The sequence below is a fragment of the Tribolium castaneum genome, chromosome 6, assembly GCF_031307605.1.
Source record: "Tribolium castaneum strain GA2 chromosome 6, icTriCast1.1, whole genome shotgun sequence".
Taxonomy (NCBI): Eukaryota; Metazoa; Arthropoda; class Insecta; order Coleoptera; family Tenebrionidae; genus Tribolium; species Tribolium castaneum.
The window spans coordinates 7,917,754-7,938,172 of NC_087399.1; the positions used below are offsets into that span (position 1 = coordinate 7,917,754).

The 20,419-nt window shown below is 30.9% G+C and overlaps 1 protein-coding gene and 1 long non-coding RNA gene across 4 annotated transcripts in view; one reads left to right on the forward strand and one right to left on the reverse strand.

Moving 5' to 3' along the window:
* Positions 1-15,316, reverse strand: part of LOC657664 (MAM domain-containing glycosylphosphatidylinositol anchor protein 2) — a 35,585-nt gene extending 20,269 nt beyond the window's left edge. The window contains exons 1-2 of the mRNA XM_964111.4: positions 15,103-15,316; positions 14,804-14,917 (exon numbers count right to left, since the gene is read on the reverse strand). Of these exons, the coding sequence (XP_969204.1) occupies positions 14,804-14,917; positions 15,103-15,175 (187 nt within the window). The 5' untranslated portion in view covers positions 15,176-15,316. The remainder of the gene's footprint in view (positions 1-14,803; positions 14,918-15,102) is intronic.
* Positions 1-20,419, forward strand: part of LOC107398445 (uncharacterized) — an 86,908-nt gene that overhangs the window by 65,124 nt on the left and 1,365 nt on the right. For all 3 annotated transcript variants that reach the window (XR_010334718.1, XR_001575302.2, XR_001575301.2), the window contains exon 2: positions 19,992-20,283. This is a non-coding gene — a long non-coding RNA (uncharacterized LOC107398445). The remainder of the gene's footprint in view (positions 1-19,991; positions 20,284-20,419) is intronic.

A 20,419-nucleotide genomic window follows, 5' to 3' on the forward strand; every position in this document is an offset into this window, starting at 1 on the left:
TAATTTTCCAATACTTGACCACCGGCAAAATGAAGCAAATTCGTCGCTTGAGCGTCTTTGAACAACTTTGAGGCCTAAATGGTTGCAGATAGGGATATGGTCTCGCTGACTTTTTTGTAGGAAATTTAATTCTCTACAACTTTGTTCCTAACATTTTTCTTGCATCTGTAACCGTATTCGCAGCGTTTTGAAAAGTATGGGGCAAAGTCTAAATTGGTAAAAGTTTGAAATTTTTTTAAATATAGTTTACGACAAAATGTTTGCATTATGTTTATGTCTGACTATTGAGAATTTAATACTATATCCGCCTGTATTCTCTTGTTTGCTATGCGTTAACTGTTATACAAATACAACTATTTCTTCTCAAAAGTTAGGCGGTAGTGGAACAACTGCGCTCTCTGGTGAGTTTAACGGAACTATAGAGGACGGTAACGTTTTATTTGTACGTCGGTTCCTCTCCTAACCTTTAGATTTCCGTAGTTTGGATGAGATCTCGTTTTATTTTTAACTAGGAGTCACATCGTCCGTGTAAATGAAATTAAATAGATATATTAAAAACTTATAACTAAAAAACTATTGGGAATTTGGCGATTTTCTCCACGCCACGATTCCCCGGATCATTTTCCACAAATTTGCATCAAAATATTTCCACTTTACAACTATTTGGAATAGTTTTGCCGTAATTGAAATAATAAAAAAAAATAAAAAAATTAAGGTAGTAACCATTAAATAATTCTCCAACAAAAAAATTCATAACTGAATAACTAAAAGACGTAGAACTAAGCGGTTTGTTTTAATTAATTTAGGGCTCATTTAAAGTTTTTGTTAAAAATTTTAGTGATCAAGTCATCTAACTTCACAAAAATAAAAAAACAATATTTTCTTTAAATTCGCTCTAGCAACGTGTAATGGACGTTTCTGTCTTTACAACCGTCTCGAGATCAAAAAATCAAATCCTTCAATTTTTTGAAGTTTGATTTTTACATTTTTTGTCGAATTTTTTTTTCGATTTCCGGTACCCGGAACATTTATCGGGCAACAACTCCGGAACTGTTAGAGGTAACCCTATGAAGTTTATTATCGTTGGAAAGCTCGATTAATTATCAATCTTTCTGAAAAAAGATCCTCGTTCTCTGACAAATAGTTTTCGAGAAAATTTCAAACGAAAGCAGAAATAGGTAAAATGAAAAAAAATTGTTACTTAAAAATTATTGTTAATTTAGCGATTTTCTCGACGTCAGTCGATTCCGCGGAACACTTTACTTAGATTTACATTAAAGTGGTTCCACTTTTTAGAATAGATTTGCCGTAATTGAGAAATTAAAATACAGAAAAATTAGGATAACTTAAAAGTACATTACGCTAAACTAACTAAACTAAAAGTCGTAGAGCAAAACGGTTTATTCTAAGGTAAAGAGCACATTAAATTTTATCAGATAATATGGGTTTTAATTAATTTTAAGACATTTTCAAAATCGGCCACTTAAATAAGTTCACAAATTTTTCAATTTTTCATTTTTCTCACTTAGCGCAAAACTATTCGAAAAAATAGAATTATTTTGACGTTAACCAATGTAAGATTATCCAAGAAATCGACTGGCGTCGAGAAAATTGACAAATTCCTAATAGTTTTTAAGTTATGATTTTTTCTCATTTTGCTTTTGTTTGCAATTTTTTCGAAATCATAGGACAATGATCCTTTTTAAGAAAAGGAAGATAATTAAAAGAGCAGCGACTCCAGGTTTTCACAAAAAGATACTTTTTTAGTTGTGTTCTAAGCTTTAAAGTGTCGGAAAAAACGCCAAATGTAAACGTTTACACTTGTTTTCACTTTTCAAGCGTCGATTACTGCGAAACCAAATTGTTCCAATGCGTATTGTAGTTTTTGGATCATCAAATAAAAATTTTATTATTAAATGAAGCAATGAGGAATTGGGAAGATCGTAAAATTTTGAGTCACCAGGTTTGACAAAAATTACAATAGTATCCGGAAATTAAAATTTAGATTAAAATTTTAGTTATTCGGAAATAAAATTACCGTTGGGGGCGCCACTGAGCTAGGTCGAAAACAGTAACCATAAATGGCGGGAAAATGTTTATTTGGATATTTTGAGCGTTGTGCGAATTTTGAGGCTTCACAATTATTGCATTGCCTATGCGGAATGATTATTGTATCTTTGATGCAAGAAACTTATGTTGACAAATGAGAAATGACGAGGAAAATACGAATAACGAATGACTGTTTGGTTCACTTTCTTTATTGGAAAATTATTACAAAGACATTGGAAAGCCTACCTTTTGGCATAATTTACGTTTAAATGTATCAGCAGTTGTTAATCTTTATTGTAGTTTTGTAGATTTACCGCAGCATTTCATGATTTTTTCTGTGGAAAATTCTAACCTAAAATTCACACACTTTACTAATTTATTGGTTTCTTGAGGCACGATTTAAAGTTCGCTGTGATCCATTACTTATAATCTTTAATTAGACAACTGTTTGATAACACTTCGTAATCAAAATTTAAATATTTTTCACTTTTTATCCACTTTCAAGTTCCAACAATAAACACTTTATACCACGAAAAACTACAGAACCAAAGTCAACGCTAGTATTTACCACCACGTACTTTTAAAGTAATTCTTTCTATTGTAAGTAATTAACACTATACACGCAAAATTGTTGAACAATTCATTAAATGTCAGTTAAATGTGGCATTACGAAAATTTCTTTACTGTTTTCGACATAGTTCAAAAGTCATCACCAGAGGGCGTCTAGTTAATTTTATTTCTGAATTGGAACAAAGAGAGTATTTGAATATTTGATTTTTCTTTTATTTAAATTATTATTAATTGTCATATACTCGTATTATTCCTGTTTTTTGTTTTGAATTTATTAAGTGTTTTAAAGTAAATAGTTTTTAAAATATAAACGTAAGTATTTCCCCAATTTATTAGCTTGACGTGCATTTTCTTTACACAAATAGGTATATTCGTCCCAGCATTTAGTTTTTAGGGCTCGCAATCAGTGTTTGAAGTAGAAATCGTCCGATTTTCCAATGCGGGCAATTAATTTTTTATCACAAATGTTCGAATCGGCAAAACGTAGCGTTTCATTTAATATTGAAAACGTACTAGGTACAATTCCCGGTGCACCTCCACACATGAATTCGCATCATATTATTCGAATTAAATCGAGATTAGTTTTGGGTCTTTCGGTGCGAAAAAGTGTCGGTTTCAGTCCGATTGAACGTTATTTAAATTGACAAATGAATACCGCAAGCACTTGTCATAAATCACAAAATTTAACTTGAGGGAGAGAGAGAACAAAAAAGACGGAATAATCAATCATATTAGTGACGAATCGAAGCGAACGATTTGTTTTGCCGATCGCGTCGTAAATCAAAATTTTCGATTTATTATTATTTAAGAACTTGAGGGGGCGAAAAAACCGACGATTTGAAATTTTAATTAATTCCATCACCATATCACGTATTTGAAGGGTTTTTGTGTCACGAATGAAAACTGGCCCGAACTTGTAATTAATTCGCCAACTGAACCGCGATCGAAATTTTCACGAGTGCGTCGGGAAAAAAATTGGAAATTTTCAGCAATTGAGTCTAAAGCCGGGCAAATGCGAAATAGAGAGCATTATCTGTCAATGTTCGCTTTAGAGAGTCCTTTTCTCGGCTCTGTGTTCGATTCGACCTTCGTAATTTTGGTTCGTTGGACCGTTTAGTATTTGCTTATCGAGCTGAGCCCGGAATTAGCACAGGGGCTAATCTAAATATACAGGGGGTGAAACTCAAAAAAGAGAACATACTTACTTATACGTTATTTATTAAGTACATGCTGTAAAATTTAAGTATACAGGTGGAATCAAAAGTAGCGGCAGAACTTTTTTTATATATTTGTTTTCCTTAGCAACGGTATCGATTGCTGCTCTTTTGTTACCTAAAATGCCGAATTTACTGTTTTGCACATCATTACACATTAATTGTTGATTTTTTCCAGCAGGTAGTTGTTTAATGTTGCCAGAGCTCTCGTTTCTGCTAACTAAAGTCAAAAAAAAATAATAACATAAAAACTTTATTTTGAAGAGCTATATCTCGTAAAAAAAGGCTCAAACAATTTTTTGTCATAGGAACATTTAATTCATTTTGATGTCCTTTATCAGCACCTGAGAGATTGTTACTTTTGAATCACCCTGTATACTTTTGCATTTAATGTCATAATGAAATAAGTTTCTACTGCAGTAGAATATGCATAAAATATTGAGGAATAAATAGCAAAAAATAGCAAATCCAGTTGAAATCACTAGCCTATTATTCGTTAGAAACTTTATTGTGCCGAAAAATCACATACATTCTAGATATAGGTGGTATTTATTATTTTATTTTATTATTATTATTTTTTTTTTAATTCTGTCCTAAATACGAAAACGACTGAATCTTAATATTTTAAATAATCACTTACTCGTAATGTAAATATTTCAGTATACAGCGTGGTTCAAAATGGTGCCGAGTTCACATAAAAGAATTTAATATTTAATTAATTAGCCTTACAAATAAGATAAAAAAGATAAATACAATTGAAATTTACAATAGTGGATTAAACCGGTATTACCTAACTTTTTACATAATGTATAATAAAGTTTTTGTATTTAACAATTTTCAAAAGAGTTAATAATTTGAAAACAACTACTATTCACAGAATAATTTAACGAACCATGTTTATTAAGAGAATTATTAACAACCAATAACAATACGTAAGGTTAAACTGTTTTTTCAACTATCATAACCAAGACGAAACTAAAAATAGTAACCAAATTTTTTAGAGTGACTACGGATATCTAAAGGTTAGGATATGAAATGACGTACAAATAAAACGTTCCTGTTCTCCATAGTTCCGTTAATGTCGCTAGAGAGCGCAGCTGTACTAAATAATTTTTTGCGCTTCCGAGACTAAAGTTGTTACTTTAGTCCCTGTTTACTTAGCTTACAGTTTACAGGGACTAAAGTAGGTCATTTATTTAGGGAATAAATAAACTTTCTAGGGGGTTCAGTCCATATTTAATCCCTAGGGCATAAATGACCTCAACTTTAGTCCCGGAAGTGCAAAAAATAATTAAAATAGAATATCCAGACTATCGTCAAATTTTTAAGCATTGTTGCACAAAAACTACTAAACAAAGCTCACCATTGCATGTTTTTTTAACTTTTTTTGAACATTCTTAAGGTTTGAGTGAATTTTTCAGTCGGAAACTCACTTATTTCGCGAAATTCGAAATCAAAAAATAACAAAATGTGTCAAGAAACACAAGTTTGTCCCATTTTGAAAGCGTTTCAGCATTTTTTTAATGCAAGATTAAAAGAGATTTAATTTAATTTATTGAAAGATTGTAAATTTTTACGATGTTTTATCAAATTAACAAAAAAATGTATTAAAAATGTGCTAAGTGGATAAAACTAGAAGTGATTCTAGCCTACAATTCTACCTTCAATTTGAAGAAATAGATCGATCTTAGGAACGCTAAATTTATATATTTATTTAATTTATTGTATTCTTCATTTTGGTTAAATTATTCAGTGAAAATAAAATATTTTTAAATTTGTATTACTTATTTGATTTGAAATTACATCTTTTGCCTTTCAGTAATAATAATTTTCTTTCTTCCAAATTGTGTTTCCACCTTTAATTTTGCTTATAAATTGGAAAAAAAGTTAATAAACCAAAAAAATTTAAGGTTAGGTTTGGACAATTTCAAGTACCCGTAACTTAATTTTTTCAAATGGGATGTTCCAATTTTTATTTTACTAGATGGAGGAGATTTTTTTGCATCGATCTGTATTAGCATTCCCTATACCTATCTGTGATAATTTTCAAGTTATGTTGCTTTTTTTTTGACATTGTAGAAAATTTCTTACTAACCACAGCTATTTTTGCATAGCTTGTCATTAAAAGCATTTCTGATTAAACAAACAACAAACTCTGTTCAAAACTGTGTTGTCTGTCCTGTAAAAACAAAATAAATTCTTTTCAAAAACTTTAATTTCTCACATTTTTTCCTCTTGTTTCTATGGCAATCTCTGGAAAAAGGCTTATGGCTAACGAATATCTCGATCCCAACAAAAAGTTATTGTAACTTGAAAACTATTAAACATAAGAATGCTAATACAGATCGATGCAAAATTAAATTCTCTACGATTTAATGAAATAAAACTTGTGGCATTTCGTTTGGAAAAATTGAATTATGGGTGCTTAAAGTTCTGAAAATGTAACATTTGGGGTTTATTCTTTTTTAAAAATTTGAAAACACCAAAGGAAACATCTAGGCTTTCTCTTTCAAATGAGCTAAAAATATTTACAAATTTCTCAAAATGACAGAGTTATCGATTTTTGAACTTGAAGGTGCAAATCCAAAAAAAATAAAACCCTAAATATTTCGTAAAAGGCTAAATTTAGTTATAGGAAACGCTTACGAAAACTACGTTAAAATAATTCTAGTAATCCAAAAACGCATTAAAAAATATAACTTTCTATTTAAAATAAGAAAGTTGATAGCGACTTCCGCTATAACTGGAAGCGTCCCATTTTAAAAATATTTTCATTGAGCAGGACCTACGAGATTATGGTTGTATACAAATTTTCAGTTGTCTATCATTACTAGAACCACCAATATTTCTAATGTGGGGTTTAGACGGAACACCCTGTATAAACGTAACAGAATAACATTGATATTTAGAAAACACCACCATTAGAGCGAACTCTACACTTCTGCAGCAACAAATTTTTGTGGGTCTTTTTGTGCTTTTTTGTTTGTACTGGAAGTTTTGAAAGAATCACCCTGTAGAGGTTCGACTTACAGAGTTTCCACTGTACTATTTAGTAATTTGTCTCCATTGTGATGCTTTAATAGGCATATTAATGAACGCATAATGTCATCATGTGCGATGTCTTAAAGTCTTTAATTCACGGAACGTTTTACTAATTTTTTACGAAAGTTAAATAAAGTTAAATAAAAGTTAAAAAAAATTTGACAGAATTTAGATAAAAATTTGGGCAACTAATTTAATCTGGGCGACTTAAATTACGTAAGACCTTAAAGCACTCATTCACACTTGAATTCGTGCTGTAAGACTGGTCGTATGAAACTTTTTTGTGGATCTAAATGCACTATTTTTTTATTTTACCGCCCGAATTTGGCAAATTCCTTTCTGTAGGAATCCGGATCGGCTCCGGGCGCTTGATGGGGGAAATAACATTCTCGGGTTTTCCATATTGTGATTAGTTTGATCAATTCCGTGGAATAAAATTGGCTCGTCAGTGTTTTGTTTTAGTTGAATGATCGGCATATGCACACCCACACTTGCAAACATACATAAAACGGGTGCATGCAGATATATGCCACCCCTTTGCCACCCCCCGTTTCACCTCTCCGATCCTGTTTACAATTTATATGTAAATGAGTGCGGTCCAATTACATAAAGCCGCCAGCGGTTAAACTCACAGAATACCGTCACACCGCCACCGCCGCCGCCGCCGCCGCTTTTCATCATCTCCACAATATTCGAATTTAATTTCTCTTTAATTATAGCTTAATAAAACTTAAATACTTGCGTCGTAAAAATTACCCTCACTGTCGCTGTAACAATCGACCAACTTATTAAAAGTTGTAATCTGCCTTTTCCTTGGCAAACTACTAATTGCCTTTTGTGAGCTTGTTCGCTCGATATTTTCCAAACTGATGGAAAATGTTTCCTCTTTTATGAAAAGTTGGACGATTTTCGATTATTCGAGATTTTTAATTAGGAGAGCAATCTCCAATTCTGTTTGCGGAAATGTGGCGAAACGATGTAATTTTCATGTCGATATGACGCCAGGTGGACAAATCGACGCGAAATTTTACATTTTTTTGCCCTGAAATCGCCACTGTTTCATCAAATAATCATCAAATACGTTTGCTTGTAATGAATGATTTTTGTCATATCCATGACAACGCCATTAGAGCATCAAAGTGAGTGCTTTAATAAGGCACATATTAAACGCACCGTATAGTATTTATTAAATGTCAAGTATTTTTGATCAATAAATGCGATAAATGCCCACTAGGTAAAGAAATAACGTTAATGCCGACTCGTTTTAGCTTGTGGAATAAATTATCTAATTATTATTAATTTATTAATTACTGGACTGGAAAAAAGAGGACCTTTATACGAGATATTAATAAATTTCCGCCTTTTTATAACATTTTACAAACTTTTCAAAAAAAAATACTAACTGAAACGTGTAATATTGGCACTATAAATTTTGTTAACTTATGTAATTTTGTGAATTTAACCGAATTTCCTTAGTTTGTTAATTTTATAATTATCAGATAAAACAATATAGAAGTATAAAAAAGGAGTATCCTATATTTTTGTGACAACAGGTACTTCGACTTATAGAGGTTCCACTGTATATAAAAAAACAAGTTTCACAATCGAAAGGCGTAGCCACGAGTTATTTTCAAAAATAAATGCATTAAGGCCCTTATGAAAACAGTTTCTTCATACTATTTTTTGTAATTTGTCCGTATTATGCCGCTTTTAAACAAAAATTTTTACTTTAATTGATTTATGGATTTTTTAGACGGTTGATATTGTCTATGGATATCTAAATGTTAGGATATGAAACAAATAAAACGTTCCCGTCCTTGACATTTCCGTTAATACCGCTAGAGAGCGCAGTTCTTATTACCATACCATTCAAAGCAATGAATTTGAAAAAATTGTTGTATTTGTATAACGGTTAACACACAGCAAATAAAAAAATACAAACTGATAAAGCATTAAATTCTCAATAGTAAGACATAAACATAATGAACAAAAAAATTTATCGTAAATTATGTTTAAACTTTGCACTCTGCCCCATATTTTCCAAAACGCTGCGAATACGGTTACAGTTACACGAAAAATGTTAGGAAGAAAGTTGTAGAGAATTAAATTTCCTACAAAAAAGTCCGCGAGACCGTGTCCCTATCTTCAACCATTTAGGCCCAAAGTCGTTCAAAGTCGCTCAAACCATGGATTTGTTTCATTTTGCCGGTGGTCAAATATTGGAAAGTTAATTTATGCCTAAACCGTTGAAGATGGAAATATGGTGTCGTGGACTTTTTTGTAGAAAATTTAATTCTCTACAACTTTGTTCTTTACCCTTTTTTTGTATCTTTAACTGTATTCGCAGCGTTCGCAAAATTATATGGTCAACGCAAATTGATAATTCTAAGCGATAATTTTTTGCGCACTGTCGCATATTTAGCAAAACGCTGGGAATACGGTCGAAGATACAAAAAAGTGTAAGGATGAAAGTTGTAGAGAATTAAATTTTCTATAAAACAGTTTAGACAACACCACATTTCTATCTTCTATAGTTTAGGTATAAATTAACGGAACGAAGCGCAAATTTTAAATTTTAAATAATTTTTTTCTCATGTTTCTTATAGTTCTGTTAGATCAAAATACATGCTTTTCTAAGATAAAAATCAGATTTCTTCTAAGAATTTTAACGAAAACCGCACATTTGTATGACAATAAATAAGTTCGAAAATAATTAAATTCGTAAAGCTGATGACGTCACATCCTCTCTAACCCAGCCGAGGGCTGCTTTAGCACATTGAGGTTTGTAGTTGCTGTTATGGATAAAAATTCCAAGTGTTTTACAATTTTACGGTACAATAGAGTGGCTAAACCTAACACCATATTCTTTTGAACAGAGAAAAAAATCGCAGTGTCTTAATGGAAAATATACAAAAATTATATTGGCAACAAACAACAACAGTATAAGAGTCACAAACTGGTGTTTTTCTGGTGAATACGAAGTTATGGTCACTCATAAAGAGCATTTATTGTCAGAAAAGTGATTTAATTAGCTAATTAAAGGGAATTATTAGATTACATTACCAGGAACAATATTAATTCATAGTTTTAAACATCGAAATATTGCCGGTTAGGATTATTTGCCGCGGAAAACTTCGATTAAAGCAAGTGGTTGTTAGTTTTATTATTCTTTGAGACTGATTGGCTATATTAAAAGCTGTAATGTGCCACTTTGTAATTATAAACAATACGTTAATGAAATAGAATAAATGCTTCTAGTACTTCTACAATGTTTATTTTTGAAATCTACGATACTAAATGGTTTAATGAGACGTAGTAATAAGATTGCACTGCACAGAATTAAAGTAGAGAAGAAGTGACGTCACTACTATGACAGATATCAAAAAACGGTTTTCGACACTTTTTTTCTATCACATTAGCCTATTAAAATCTCATGACCTATAGGGCCTATATAAAAATTTTAGTCAGTTTTTCTCAGTCTGTTAAGAGTCCAAAGCTCAACTTTTTTGTATTTTCTTTAAGTAATTAGTGAATTGGTTGGATTTAAATTAATTTAAAACGATTTTTAAATTAATTTTTTTGGGTTCAAAAAATCCCACTATTTTGTCTCCTAACTTATAGTCCTCCGTAGTCCAAATTTGAACATTTGGCGCGAACCGTTAAAATAACATCGCCCCCGAATTTAAAGCTTTCGTGTGGTCGCAAATCACCTAAAATTATTTTCAAATATTCCTACAGGTTGTTTAGTAAATGAGCTATTATGCAAATTTATCTTTTTTTAAATGGAACACTTCTATATTTTTTGCATTTTTGGATGTAGCTTTTAAAACTATTAAATTTGACCTAAACTTTTATTGGTCGTTTTGTTTAGTTTTCAAATATGTATTTTAATTTTTTTACATAAACACGCTTTTTTAAATATATTGTTCAAAAACTAAGATTTCTAGAAACGTGGCACTTTTACCGCATTAAAAAAGAACGTTCAGACTTCGAGGATTTAATTTTTTTAACTCACTTCGATCACGAAAATAGAGAAATTAAGAAGTTTGTTAAAAGTTTTAAAAGAACCCCCTATTTTTTATTTTTGCATCTAAAAAACCTTTACATTGTCTTTAATTTTCTAACATTTAATTGGGGGTGAATAATGGACCAATTTGCTGGGACACTTTGTTTTTATGACTGAATGAAGAGACCAGGAGACGGAATATTTGTGTAAAAAACTTACAATTTACAGTTTTCAAATAGTATGTTTTATTAGGTATACAAGTTTTATAAGATGTTCCATTGTTTCACGAATGGTTTTGGAGCACGACAAAGGAGTGCTTCAATAAAATGAATGTAATATACCATTTTTTGCACAGTTTGTGAAACCAAAGTAGAAAAAGTAATTTTGAAACTTGACAAGTCGGATACTAAGCAGCACATGTTTCTTTTATTATAAAACTAGAATTTAAAAATGTTTGATCACTGCTTGGTTTAAATTTTAATTTTTTTTTGGTTTTATTTATAGTCTTTTCAACTATGACGAGTGAAATCGGGTTTTTGAAATAAAAAAGCAAATAAAATGTATGTGTTTATTATTTTAAAAGACAAAATGCGTTCCCCTAAACCCTCTAAAAATATCAAATTCTTCAATAATAAACATTTGCCGATGTTTTTTTTAATGGAACTTTCAATTTTGTTCGTTATATCCGAGCGTTCGTTGTTCGTTACAAACGAGTAATTAACCTTTCTTACCAGACAATACGATTTCTGTTGGTTAAAATTTGGATTTAAAAACTTGTTTTGTTGGTTCTTTTTAGTGCCGTTTTAACTTTAACGAATTAAAGTGGGTTTTTGAAATGAAACAGCAAATGAAATGTATTTGTTTATTGATTTTGAATAGCGGAATGCGTTCCGGTGAACCCCCGGCCGTTTTAACATATGATTAAACAAATTCACCAATAACGGTTTTCGACACTTTTTTTCTATCACATTAAATTAATTTGAAACGATTTTTAAATTAATTTTTTTGGGTTCAAAAAATCCCACTATTTTGTCTCCTAACTTATAGTCCTCCGTAGTCCAAATTTGAACATTTGGCGCGAACCGTTAAACTAACATCGCCCCCGAATTTAAAGCTTTCGTGTGGTCGCAAATCACCTAAAATTATTTTCAAATATTCCTACAGGTTGTTTAGTAAATGAGCTATTATACAAATTTATCTTTTTTTAAATGGAACACTTCTATATTTTTTGCATTTTTGGATGTAGCTTTTAAAACTATTAAATTTGACCTAAACTTTTATTGGTCGTTTTGTTTAGTTTTCAAAAATGTATTTTAATTTTTTTACATAAACACGCTTTTTTAAATATATTGTTCAAAAACTAAGATTTCTAGAAACGTGGCACTTTGGGGGTGAATAATGGACCAATTTGCTGGGACACTTTGTTTTTATGACTGAATGAAGAGACCAGGAGACGGAATATTTGCGTAAAAAACTTACAATTTACAGTTTTCAAATAGTATGTTTTATTAGGTATACAAGTTTTATAAGATGTTCTATTGTTTCACGAATGGTTTTGGAGCACGACAAAGGAGTGCTTCAATAAAATGAATGTAATATACCATTTTTGCACAGTTTGTGAAACCAAAGGAGAAAAAGTAATTTTGAAACTTGACAAGTCGGATACTAAGCAGCACATGTTTCTTTTATTATAAAACTAGAATTTAAAAATGTTTGATTACTGGTTGGTTTAAATTTCAATTTCTTTTGGTTTTATTTATAGTTTTTTCAACTATGACGAGTGAAATCGGGTTTTTGAAATAAAAAAGCAAATAAAATGTATGTGTTTATTATTTTAAATGGCAAAATGCGTTCCCCTAAACCCCCTAAAAATATCAAATTCTTCAATAATAAACATTTGCCGATGTTTTTTTTAATGGGACTTTCAATTTTGTTCGTTATATCCGAGCGTTCGTTTAAAGCAGGGTTCGTTACAAACGAGTAATTAAACCTTTCTTACCAGACAACACGATTTCTGTTGGTTAAAATTTGGATTTAAAAATTTGTTTTCTTGGTTCTTTTTATTGCCGTTTTAACTCTAACGAATTAAAGTGGGTTTTGGAATGAACCAGCAAATGAAATGTATTTGTTTATTGATTTTAAATAGCGGAATGCGTCCGGTGAACCCCCGGCCATTTTAACATATGATTAAACAAATTCATCAATAAATAAATATTTGCCAATGTTTTGAAAAATCATATACCTACGCCAGTGAAACAACAAACAAACAACATCATTAATAGTTTCCAAGTTTATTCAGTTTTGATTTCAAAGTTCCCGCTTATCAACTATTGTTAAACAATTTCTATTTTCAATCTTTGGCGCAAATAGATCATAGATTTAAACCGTTCGTATAAAATTCTGTTTTAAACAGAACAGTAAAAAGGGTAAAATTAATATTTTTATGAATAGGTTTTCAAGAAAATCTTCAAATGGGACACTTATTTTTGTAAATACTAAATACATTTTGACAATGTTGCAAAATGATGTTTTTTCTTACTGATTTTTGAGAGTTTTTTTCCTTATTTTTCTGGTAAATATAAAAATAAAATGATAACGATAGCAACAAAAGGCTTCATCTTTTTGTTCTTCTGTTAGAGAAGAACTAGAATTTAAAAATGTTTGATCACTGGTTGGTTTAATTTTTTTTTTTTTGGTTTTATTTATAGTCTTTTCAACTATGACGAGTGAAATCGGGTTTTTGAAATAAAAAAGCAAATAAAATGTATGTGTTTATTATTTTAAAAGACAAAATGCGTTCCCCTAAACCCTCTAAAAATATCAAATTCTTCAATAATAAACATTTGCCGATGTTTTTTTTAATGGAACTTTCAATTTTGTTCGTTATATCCGAGCGTTCGTTGTTCGTTACAAACGAGTAATTAACCTTGCTTACCAGACAACACGATTTCTGTTGGTTAAAATTTGGATTTAAAAACTTGTTTTGTTGGTTCTTTTTGGTGCCGTTTTAACTTTAACGAATTAAAGTGGGTTTTTGAAATGAAACAGCAAATGAAATGTATTTGTTTATTGATTTTGAATAGCGGAATGCGTCCGGTGAACCCCCGGCCGTTTTAACATATGATTAAACAAATACATCAATAACGGTTTTCGACACTTTTTTCTTGACACATTAGCCTATTAAATAAAATCCCATGACCTAATAGGGCCTTTATGAAAATTTTAGTCAGTTTTTCTCAGTCTGTAAAGAGTCTAAAGCTCAACTTTTTTGTATTTTCATTAAGTACTTAGTGAATTGGTTGGATTTAAATTAGTTTAAAACGATTTTTAAATTAATTTTTTTGGGTTCACAAAATCCCACGATTTTGTCTCCTAACTTATAGTCCTCCGTAGTCCAAATTTGAACATTTGGCGCGAACCGTTAAACTAACATCGCCCCCGAATTTAAAGCTTTCGTGTGGTCGCAACGGCGCGTTTTTATTTTTTCCCTCATCCCGGATCCTGTTTTATCTTGGTTAACGTTTACAACACTGGGGAGTGGTGGCTCGGCCGGCTTTTAATTTGTATGCAAATTTCAGTGGTTAAAATAAAGCGCGACGACTGCTGTCACAAAAGCCGGAATATTTCCATCTGTAAAATTCGCATTCGGAAAAAAAAATTACCAGCGAATCGATTCGGTAACAAGTCTCCTAATCACGACAATTAATTTAATACGGTCGCAATTGAAGCAATTTCCAACTCGGGCTCGAATGCAAAATCCCTCCTATTTCAACGTCCAAGTTTAATTGAAATGCTTGTAAAGCGACCATAACGGGTTACACTCCGGGGCGGTCGTTACGAATAACAGTCGCCAACGCCCTGTTCGGCCCTAATTTGCGCGATTTTCGATTCGGGTTTAATTGAAAAAAATCCGGGGACTCACCCAGATTCTGCACCTCGCATGGCAGCACGATGGTGTCGCCGATCACGGCGCTGAAGGTGTTGGGCTGAGAGGCGAATCTGGGCAGAATGTCGCCCCCGTTCCGGTAACTCGGGCCTGGAAAAATTCCGGGTTAGTTTATGCACCCAGAATTCCATCAGGGGCTGAACTGGAGAGTGATTGATTAAGCCACATTGTTTAATATCGCTTACAAGCCGACTAGACTTGAATTATAAATGGTCGGGACAAACGAGACAACTCCGATTTATATTCAAATCCAGTTGGCGAAAAAGTTGACTTACCGGAATTGAGGATAGCCACGCAAATTTCCCCCAGATTCACTAGCAGGATGAGGAAAAAATTGGAAACGCGCATCTTGGCTCACTCGATTTTCGGCATTTCGCGGGAGGATGATGACATGCTGCGAGCTTTTAAATTACACGAAACACGCGCCTGAAAACGGCATGAATCGCTCCCTGAAACTCGACGGCTGCTTGAATACTACTGAATGAAAAGCGACGATAAACCGGGGTTCGCAACTCGGGTAAATTCGAATATGCGCTTTCTCGGACATTGGATAAATTACACATTTTAATTCTTTTACCGGAATGCAGCTGGACGCGAAATTTGTAATTTATAACAGACGTTTTTCACGTTTTTTCGACTCGGATGAACTACAAAAATCCAACTGTTGTTTTTACGGAGTGCGCATTTACCCATTTTAAGAGATCAAAATAACTCAATTTGCCTTATCCGAACGTTTACAGTTTCTTTAGTTTGATAAACAAAGTTTGCGTCCTTTAAGTACTTCAGAACATTTAAGAAAATTAAGTTCCGTGGTATTTTTTACAAAAAAAACTGTGCAAAATTTTTATTTTTTTCTGTGATTGTATTTGACTCAGTTTCTTTAAAGCAGTCTAAGAACTAACTTCAAAAACCATACTTCTTTGCAATTTTGTTACTAAACTTAAATTTATTCGCCGACTCTATATTTCACGAAGTATAAACATTGGTATAATGCAAGTTGAGTTATTTTGAGTTGTACTGTCACCTTTTAAAATATTTGCACAACGATTAAATTCACCCTGTATACATGGTACGTCAGCGAGTTGGAAAGTCCTTAAAATAACTTTATAAGATCTAACGAAAATAATTTTTTTTATTGGTAATTTATTTTGCTTATTTAAAGTATAATAAGGGATCTTCGAAACTAAGAGGCTTAGAAAAAAACAAGTGAGACATTCTCGCGTCCGTTTTTTGAGAAAATAATTTTGGTCAAAACCGCCTCTTGCGATCGTTTTTTGTTTTCGACTTATAAACAAAAGTTGGTATTTTAGCGAAATCTTAAACAATTCATATCTTCCTTATTATAAAAGATACACATTTGATACACTGACAATATAAAAGCACTTTTTTACGGAGAATTTGGTAATGTTATCACCGATTTTTTCTAATCATTCGTTTAGCTGTAATAACATAAAGTTGTATTTTTTTTAAATCGAAATCATAGTTGGCTATGACGTTTTTGAAAAGTTTATTTTTTCTGATTTCATATGTCTATTTGTGTAGTACATTATTTTAAAATTATTAAAAAAAAATCAAAACATTTCGCTTTTTTATAGTAGGCCATGAAAAATCGTATTACTCAACAAATATTTATAATTTAATAATTTTTTAAACACTAATTAATTCAAAAACAGCATAATAAATAATTATTAGATCGAATTTTTTCAATTAATAAAAATTCTATTTTTTAGTTAAACATAAAATGTTGGAAAAAACAAAAAAATAATTGATTGTATGATTGTTTGTAAATAAAATTTTATTTTACAAAAAATATCAATCCAAACACCAAAATCAAATCCCATCTGCGTTAAAAAAATACTTAATATTATCAACGTCACCTCCACTGCACTTTACTAATAAATCATAAAAAAAATATAAAAAAGTGTCATCAAATAGTTAGTGACGCATCGTTTTCTCAATTTTCTGAACATTTTTTATGTAATTAAAATTGTATATTTGTTTAATTGAAAATAAATTTAACAGCTTATTTTGATAATTTTACATTTTTTTCTTTAAAAACCGTTCACAAAATTTCTAGATGATTTATGTGAAATAAATGGCCAACTACTTTAAAATATTTTAAATATATTTTTTATCAAAAGTATACATAAATATCAAACTGTATTTATATTGTTTTCAGTTCAGGAAAAAATAAGCTTTTCGAAAATGTCATAGCCAACTGTGATTCCTATTTAAGAAAATACAACTTATTACACTTAATAAACGAAAGGTTAAAAAAATCGCTGATAACATTTCTAAAATGCGCACCTGTATATAAATCCAACTTTACAAAACGCGTTTTTTACAGTGTCCATGGCAACATCAATAACCCAAGAAACATGAAGATAAATGGCAACTTTTTAATAATTTTTTATTATAATGACAATTAATTCTATGACAACGAAAGATATCCATACTGATCTCACATTACATTATTTGCAATTTTTGTAATATTATCAGTATTTATGATTTCAAAGTGCACAAAAAATAATAACGTATAATATTCGTGTATAACTGGTCTTTAAAACACTTGCTCTATTTCGTGCACTCCGGCTACGCCGTCGTGCTCGAAAAATCGCCCTTATACTTTAATATACTATTTTAGAAGCCGCAGATACTAACCCATTGCCTTATTACCTAAAATTATTTTCAAATATTCCTACAGGTTGTTTAGTAAATGAGCTATTATACAAACTTATCTTTTTTTAAATGGAACACCTCTATATTTTTTGCATTTTTGGATGTAGCTTTTAAAACTACTAAATTTGACCTAAACTTTTATTGGTCGTTTTGTTTAGTTTTCAAATATGTATTTTAATTTTTTTACTTTACATAAACACGCTTTTTTTAAATATTTTGTTCAAAAACTAAGATTTCTAGAAACGTGGGACTTTTACCGCATTAAAAAAGAACGTTCAGATTTTAGGCATATAGTTTTTTTAACTCACTTCGATCAAGAAAAAAGAGAAATTAAGGAGTTTTATAACATTTAATTGGGGGTGAATAATGGACCAATTTGCTGGGACACTTTGTTTTTATGACTGAATGAAGAGACCAGGAGACGGAATATTTGCGTAAAAAACTTACAATTTACAGTTTTCAAATAGTATGTTTTATTAGGTATACAAGTTTTATAAGATGTTCTATTGTTTCACGAATGGTTTTGGAGCACGACAAAGGAGTGCTTCAATAAAATGAATGTAATATACCATTTTTTGCACAGTTTGTGAAACCAAAGTAGAAAAAGTAATTTTGAAACTTGACAAGTCGGATACTAAGCAGCACATGTTTCTTTTATTATAAAACTAGAGTTTAAAAATGTTTGATCACTGGTTGGTTTAAATTTCATATTTTTTTTTTTTTTGGTTTTATTTATAGTCTTTTCAACTATGACGAGTGAAATCGGGTTTTTGACATAAAACAGCAAATAAAATGTATGTGTTTATTATTTTAAATGGCAAAATGCGTTCTCCTAAACCCTCTAAAAATATCAAATTCTTCAATAATAAACATTTGCCGATGTTTTTTTTTAATGGGACTTTCAATTTTGTTCGTTATATCCGAGCGTTCGTTGTTTGTTACAAACGAGTAATTAACCTTTCTTACCAAACAACACGATTTCTGTTGCTTAAAATTTGGATATAAAAACTTGTTTTGTTGGTTCTTTTTATTGCCGTTTTAACTTTAACGAATTAAAGTGGGTTTTTGAAATGAAACAGCAAATGAAATGTATTTGTTTATTGATTTTAAATAGCGGAATGCGTCCGGTGAACCCCCGGCTATTTTAACATATGATTAAACAAATTCATCAATAAATAAATATTTGCCAATGTTTTGAAAAATCATATACCTACGCCAGTGAAACAACAAACAAACAACATCATTAATAGTTTCGAAGCTTACTCAGTTTTGATTTCAAAGTTCCCGCTTATCAACTATTGTTAAATAATTTCTATTTTCAATCTTTGGCGCAAATAGATCATAGATTTAAACCGTTCGTATAAAATTCTGTTTTAAACAGAACATTAAAAAGGGTAAAATTAATATTTTTATGGGTAGGTTTTCAAGAAAATCCTCAAATGGGACACTTATTTTTGTAAATACTAAATACATTTTGACAATGTTGCAAAATGATGTTTTTTCTTACTGATTTTTGAGAGTTTTGTTCCTTATTTTTCTGGTAAATATAAAAATAAAATGAAAACGATAGCAACAAAAGGCTTCATCTTTTTGTTCTTCTGTTAAACTTACAATGTGTTCAAAAATGGTTCAAGTCTTTTGAATTGTTATTGTAACTTTCTAAAAAATGCACTTTTTTCCATATACTTATGCATCAAGTAAGTTGTAGAAATTTAAATACTCCTTTAATTTAATGTTTAAGTAATTCACACAAAAAGTGTCGTTACATTCATTCAGAACAAATTTAACCACATTCATGGCAAAAGTTTTTTGGCTTGCAATTTCACATTAATTACCTTATTAACTTTTATTATATCTTTGAAACCTCAAAAACTAGGGGACTTCGCACACGCATTTATTTGAGAAAATAATTTTTAGGAAAGTTTGAGGTTTTAGGATTTTTTAACTTTCTTCAGTGACTTTGTTGCAAAATTTTAGAAATGAAATTTGTAACATTAACGCAAAAAGGTCTTTAAAGTTAAAGACTAATACACGTTTTGGTTTTAAGTTATTCCAAAAATTTCTTAAAATTTAGAACTAAAATATAGGCAATTCACACTACTTCTCTCTGTATGGTGGGTTGCCCGAAAATAAACTTTGAAAATTGTAAAATTTTAAATTGTATTTCTTAGACCAAGATCACAGAACTACAAAAAGAAAAAATGTAGAGTCTTGTTTGCGTTCTTTTGATCCTAACACACATATTAGTTTTAATTATTATAACATATTCTTAAAATTTCAAACAAAGTTGTATGTAATCTACGGCGCTCTATCTTGTATAGTTGGTTGCCTAAAAATTACAAAATTTTAAATTGTATGTGAGACCAGGATCCCAGGACCCAGGAATGCAAAGAGATAATAAGTTGTAAAAACATTCTTGGGTTTCTGTGATCCCAATACACATTATGGTTTTTGTTTGTTTTAAGTTTTGTGTGCTTTGTTTTAGGTTGTGGGGTCCTTCTCGAGGTGCGACTCCAGAGCCATTTTATCCTGATTTCGGTCATCAATGAAGAGTTTGCTGTTGGGGCACATTTTGCCGAACGTTTGATGGATCTTTTGGTGGTTATCTCCTTTGCTGCTGGGCTTTAATTACCATACCAGAGGAGGAATTTGTTGTCGACCCAGAATGGTTGTATGGTTGGTCAGAGTCACTTAAATATATGGTTGCATCATGACAGATGTGAGTTTGAAATTTCTGGGCCTGGTTTATATTTGAATTGGAGCAGGGATGTAAGAAGGTAAAAAAAATAAAAAGTCTTCTTTGCATTCCTGTAATCCTAATACACATTTTGATTTTAAATTTTTGCAAATTATTTTCCTTAAGGTTCTCTCTAAGTGCGAAACTGTTAAAGCGCTAAAGCTAAAAACAGCAAG